Below are 6,969 nucleotides of genomic sequence, written 5' to 3'. Positions count from 1 at the left end.
TTAGTTTTAATTTTCGTGTTATCTTTAACTTTTTTAATTGCTGTGGTTCAATCTTCCCAATTTTTTAATCACAGTAGATGGAGTGATATTAGAATTTTAATGATTTGTTATAGAATATTCTGCTTTCACATTTTTTTTCCAAAATATATATTTTCCAGAAAAAACTTTCAATGAAAGTGTTACAAAATTCGAACATTTAGAAAACTGCTATCCAAAGGTATCAGAAGAAATCAACATTTTGAAAGTTACTTTTAAGAAGAAAAAAAAGAGTATAAAATAACATTTAGGAAACAGATATATTGTTAAATATCTGTGTAAATAATATTTGTTTTGAGTGTAGGTCAGATGAGTATATCCAACGACTCCTCCCGTGATTTGGACTAAACTTAATGTGACCTTATAGCAAAATTTAGTTGGCAATTTGTTTAAGGGTAAATTTGTCATTTTATATAAAAATCGATGCAGGTTCAAATTTGGTCAGGTGCAGAAAGTAATAGCCAATTTCGTTTATTGAAAAAGACTCAAATAACATTTGTTGGATCTATTCCAATACGGGGCCCATCATATGCGAACCCTAAACCCTATTTATGTAATTATCTAATTCTTAACCCTTCTTCCATCTTCACACCAAATCGCGCATTCTGCTGCTCTGTACCCGCATTCCGGCGCAAAATGAAGGTCATCGCCGCCTATTTGCTCGCCGTCTTGGGAGGCAACGCTGCCCCTTCCGCCGATGACTTGAGGCTCATCCTTGGATCTGGTACACCCTTTTTTCCTTATTATTTTCTTCAGATTTATTTTAAGTGATATATTTTAAAATTTCATTCGATTTGATTTTTCGTTGAATTGTCAGTTGGAGCAGACGCGAATGACGACAATATCAGTAACTTTTTGTCCGAAGTCAAGGGCAAAGACATTACCGAGCTTATCGCCGCCGGTAGGGAAAAGTTGGCCTCAGTGCCTTCCGGCGGTGGAGCCGCCGTTTCCGTGAGCGCCGCTCCCGGAGGTGGAGCGTCTGCTCCGGCAGCTGCCGAATCGAAGAAGGAGGAAAAGGTGGAAGAGAAGGAGGAATCAGATGACGTAAGATTTTCTTTCTTCTGCTTTTTTTTAACCTAGTGTAACATTTGTAGTTTGTTAGGTTTAAATTGAGAACAAATATGCAAATGCCACTTTTGTAATTTTTAATTAAATTTTGTTAGTTTGAGATATATTTGACTGTTTTTGTTATTTTTTTTTTCTTGCGATGCAGGATATGGGCTTCAGTCTCTTTGACTAATCGGTAGGCTTCTCAACCTGTGTTTGGATCATATCATCGACTTAGAGTTGCGTAGTTTTGTCATTTTATTTCTTAAAGTAGTATTCAAGCCAATGAACTGTGTGGTTGAAATATTTGGGCTCTATATTGATAATGTTGTTTAATTTTATCCTGAATTTGATATATTTTATCTTCATTTACTTTTATTAGAATTATACGATCAAAGATTGCGAGATTTTAAGTACACTGCTGCGCATAATGATACAGCAAGTGTTTGATGATAGTAATAGTTTTTGTGCTGTCATCAGTAAAACAAATTCTGTTCTTTCCTTCTCTATATAGGAAGGAGTGATTGGTATTTGTTTGCTAGTTTCTGTGTTTTTTACCTTCACTACTATTACTAAAACAAAATTCTATATTTCAAAGGAGATCTACTCTCTACAAGTCCTTCATCTTTATAATCTACTATGACTCCCTCGTGAAACCTTTTGTCACAAACTTTTAGGCTTTTGGTGACTCTCGAATATTTACATCTATCTGTGTTTCACCTGCATTGTCGCCTTGGAGACATTTGAAATGCACAAAGAGAGACTTGTGATGAATTAACACAAGTGACAATGTAGTAAGCATTATTCGATGCAAGATCCTTTCACTAGGAGGAGTTTCAATAAAGAAACGAGGATATATCTACTAAGTAGCTTGATACATTCGGATAAACTAGGAATCACTAGGAGGAGTTCCAATAAAGAAACGAGGATAGAGCTTATAAGTAGCTTGATACATCCGGATAAACTAGGAAGCTAACGAATCTTCCAAATATTAACCGTATAGCATACTTTATTTTTTTAAGGTTAGAATTTGGTCTCCAAGGATCCCAAAGTTCGGAATTCTGTTCGAACTGAATTCTGGTCTGTTTTTATCCGTTTATTGTTTTTGTTTTTTGGGATAGTAAAAACCAACTTAATTAACTGAAATGAATTTTAATTTGAAAATTAAAATAGTAATTTTCTTAAGTTTTTTTAGAAAGGATTAGTTGATAGAAGAATACAAGACCTTTTACTGTGATATTTATAAACATGAATAAAACAAAAGTGTATGTATATTTAAAATTAATTTTAGATAATTGTTATATTTTTAATTTTTGAACAGTTATGTATTTATTATTAAAATTTAAATGATTGTCATCAAAGTAGAAAAGTTGAATCTAAGCATTAAATTAAAGAATATTTAATAAAAATGTTAATTTTAAGTATTTATTTATCAAAATTTAATTTAAGATGATAGTTATAATTTTTTAAATTGTTTGTTTAAGTAAAAATTATGTGTTGTAAAATGTGAATTTTAGTATGATAAATTTAGTAAATAGTCTAAAATTAAAAATATGTATTGCGTACAAAAAAAATCCGTAAGACTAAGTTGAATGATATCATAACAGTATCATTTAAAAAGAACAATGACAGATGATATTGGAAAATAGCTAAAAAAGATTTTGTCATAAAAGTATGGTTTTTATAGGTTTTGCGTAAGTATTTTGTATGACAAAAATAATATTTTTACGGAGAGAACTAGCCAAGCCATACCTTTTTCCATACGATGAGATTATAGGTCACATCTGAGATTGGATTTTGCCGCATGCAAGTCTTCCTTTTGGATTCAAATTATCTTGTGAACATCAAGATTTTTTTTTAACATATTGTTGCACAAACAAGTGAAATGGGCACTCTTTGTAGTTTCCTTAATTAGTTTATGATAATTTCACGTGTCTCTAAAGAATTGAAAGTGGTATCAAAAACTGAAAATGGTATATAAATTTGTTGGACTATCAAAGATTGGGCTCTTGAATGAAGTGAGGGATTGCTTGAGCATGAAAATTGTAAACAATAAGTCAAAAAACTAATAAGGTTTGTAGGAAAAGTTGGTCACTTGAGTAATTTATTGGGCCTTTTTCAGAATTATGGGAGACTTGATTAGTTAAAATCTTACTTTTTATATGTACTATTTATGTCAACAAGTCTATTATTCTCCCTGCACCAGATCAATTGTGATCTCCACCCCCACCCAACACCTGTACAAAAAATATTTATTTTACTCTTAATCTTTTGAATATCCATGTCAACAATACAGATAAGACAGTTTTGGAATTGAGATGTATCTTTTGGATATGATCATCTGCTTTGGACACATAGAAATGCCTTCAGGATGCTAAGATCTAGAGGCTTTTTTTTCTCATTCTGGATGTTAAAATCCAGAAAAGGAGACAAGGACAATTTGGGATTTAAAAAAAAAATGATGGGTGCATATCACAATTGATCTGGTGCAGGGAAAATTAGTCTAAGTCCATCTATACCATCTTTGGGTCCATAATTATTTTTTTGTATGAGCATGTGAAGGATGTGTCAAAACTAAAATAAAATGGAGGCAATTTCTTCCTGCACGTTTACATTTTTCTTCCTCCTGCACCCATACATTCTTCCAAAATACCGAAATTACCCTTTACTCTTTTAGGTATTTTTGGAATAGTGGTTCCATAAGCAAAGGGTATTTCTGGAATAGAACCAGAAGACAAAAAATCATTCTGAAACACATTTTTATTTATTTCCAGATTGATAAATCCGAAATTTATAAAACATGTTCTGAAAAAATCTTCTGGAAATATTTAGGAAAGAACAATCCGAAAGTCATTTTTCGAAGGGAACAAAACAGATTTCTCTGAAAATGATGGGGTGCAGAAAGAAATTTGTAGAGGTCCATGAAGAAGTTGCCTAAAATGGATTATAGCAAAAGTTTGTCATTTAAGTACCTTACTGGTTTTTTTTGTTTTCAGAATATAGGAGACGTAATTAGTTCGAACATTACTTGTTATGTGTATTATTTATGACATATTCTAATAGTGTTATATTATTCTTAGGGTTGGAAATTCCTTTCACGAACATGTAAACGGACATCATTTAAGTAAGTTTGTGTAGCTTTTTAGAATTATGGAAAACTTGATTAATTCAAATCTACCGATACTATTTTAACGTCCATAAGCATCTTAACAACTCTTCAAAACTAGAAAAGTAAGGTTGGTGGGTAACTCACTTAGCCTTTTTTTTTCTAAATATAAAAAAATACAAAAATGACATACTATACAAGAAATATTTAGTTATTTTTTGAAGTTGTGCAACCAAGGTTTTATTTAGACTATTGTTTCTATTGTGACTAAATGTGTGATAATAGGATCGATAACTTGGTCACTTCTTAATGTATCTCATAGTTCTTATTTTACTTGATTTTGAGAAACTTTTTCATTGGCCAAAACCTCAATTCTCCAAATAGACTATCATACACTTAATCCAATTTTTTCAATGTACTTATTAAAATCATGATGAGAGTTTTTTTAATGCATAGAGCCCATGCAAACATAACACGTGAAATTATTTTAATTTCTCACAGCAAAAAGGGTTTTTTCTCTTGATTCCATATTATGATGTACACATAGCCATTACAGAAAACAGAGGAAGTATTATTTATGAATTTAAAAACTGTGTATTCTAGAAAAAGACAAAGGATATATAAATATATCCATGTAAAACCAGAATGCTGTTTACACAGTTACATAACTGCTGGTCTAACACAATCACAATCACACCTAAGAATAAAATTTCCAACAAACTGCACTTTCATGGAATTAACGGTCTTCTCATCCATAAATCCAGTATTGACCACACGTTATGAGTGTTGGCCCTTGATTGAACATCTTTAAATGTCTTACCTACAATATCAGAATACACAAGGATATCTATGTTCTTTTTCTTTCCTCTTTCAGTAAAGAATTTATTCCAACTTGTGTAAATAGCAATCACCAAGAAAAATATTGGAAGGTTCCTAATTATTTCGAGACCAAATTTATTGATTCAGTTGTGATGGTTATTATGTGTTCCCAGTATTATCCCTGCCCCATTCAAGTATTTATAGTATTTATTTATTTATGAACATTTCATCAACTCATTTTGTTGCTTCTAGTACCTCTCTTATATTGTGGTGGAAATTAGTCAGAAATAAGAGTTCGGAAACATGAGAATATTAGACCAAATTACCAACAAGAAAGTATTGTATAAATATATGAACATTATTGTTTGTGAAAACATAAGGGGTGTGTTTTTATGTGAATTTATTCCAATAATTCTTCTTCTTGATTTCATAAAAATATTTTTTTAAGAATGAATCATGAACACATGTTCACTGTACTGCATCTGAATTCAAAGTATAAAAACCTTACAATGTATCTTACTTGCTAGGTTGCTCCATTATTGTGCTAAGCTCAATGGCCCACCTTCCATTACTCCATATGTCTACCTTAACTCTTCTGTTCTTTTCCTTAGCCTTCGCCCATCACTCATTCCAGCTTTCGATTACATAACAAAAATTAAATTTGTAATTTCAATTTTAAATTAAATTTATTGGAATAAAATAGTGAATTTGTAATGAAATAATTTACTGTTCGATAAATAATATTTTATACCTTTTATATTCTCCCATTTTATAAAGAAAGAATGTTGTAATTCAAAATTTGGTTTTCCGCCCATTTGTGTGGTTGGGGACAGAAATAACAGAGCATCCCAACATTCAGTATAATCCCACTCTCACTTTCAACAATTATTGGGTGATGACTAAAGATAAATATTTTTCTCTTTTTTGATTGCAATCTTTTCCTAAAAGGCTCACATCATCACTCCTAAAATCTTCATGTTCTTTTCTGTCAAAGAGTTTCAGTACTGTTCCATAGCACAATGATTGATAGCTAACACTCCTCCACTTTTTTATTCAAGTTTTTGGATTTGTTATTAGTTTATCTAATTATTTAATCTATGTATATTGATTACTGTTTTGAAGGTTAGAGGAAGTTAAAATGATATAAAATAGAGTTACAATCCTTTATCCTCATTCATTTTCTAAAGTTAAATTAAATTTAAATTTATTTCTTAAATTACTCATTTTATAAAATTAAATTAAACTTAAATTTATTTTTTTATGATATTAAACTCTATCTTAGTCAAGTTTATTGAATTTATTATATTGTTTGTTTTTTTATTATCAGTATCTCAATCTTTATTAAAAAAATTCAAATCAAGCTTCTTATACCCAACTAGTTAGGGATCCAACCGACATTACAACACATTAGACAAAATAACATACCAGATCAAGATACAAGAGCCCAACAAATACAATTATATCAATCCTCCAAATGAATCACATTCTCAAAACAGGGCACAAGAGTCCAACAACTAAACAATATCTTTGCCCGCAAACAGAAGTACGCCAAACATTCAAGTGCCAAAACCAACAAACCGACCCTACGAGGAGGATAGAGAAACAAAAAAAATCTACACAAAGCACACCACAACTTCCAAATCTAGACAAATCGTTTAACATGAATCACCAAACATCAATCTCTTAAAACTCATACAACATAAAGATTTTAACACCAATTTGACCCTATCAGGAAGAAACAGAAGCCAAGAAAAGAAAACATGCACAAAACACACCACAACTTCCAAAGCTGGACAAAATGTTAAACATGAATCACCAAGCATCAATATCTCAAATAAGTCATACAACATAGAGGTTCCAAAAACCAATATGAGTAAGAGAAATCGATCAATCTTTCGTTTACCGTAACCCAAGACCAAGTCTTCCTTTATACTACAGTAAAAACCTTAACTAGATCTACT

The 6,969-nt window shown here is 31.1% G+C and overlaps 1 protein-coding gene across 1 annotated transcript; it reads left to right on the top strand.

Moving 5' to 3' along the window:
* Positions 1-549: 549 nt before the first annotated feature.
* LOC137814552 (large ribosomal subunit protein P2B) lies at positions 550-1,439 on the top strand. The gene is made up of 3 exons (XM_068617357.2): positions 550-760; positions 854-1,080; positions 1,250-1,439. Exons 1-3 carry the CDS (start codon positions 673-675, stop codon positions 1,274-1,276), a joined length of 342 nt encoding a protein of 113 aa, XP_068473458.1. The 5' UTR covers positions 550-672; the 3' UTR covers positions 1,277-1,439.
* The last annotated feature ends 5,530 nt before the right edge of the window (positions 1,440-6,969 follow it).

This window comes from Phaseolus vulgaris, chromosome 1, assembly GCF_051622355.1.
Source record: "Phaseolus vulgaris cultivar YP4 chromosome 1, ASM5162235v1, whole genome shotgun sequence".
In the NCBI taxonomy this organism is placed as follows: domain Eukaryota; kingdom Viridiplantae; phylum Streptophyta; class Magnoliopsida; order Fabales; family Fabaceae; genus Phaseolus; species Phaseolus vulgaris.
This window is presented reverse-complemented; position numbering and strand designations above follow the sequence as displayed.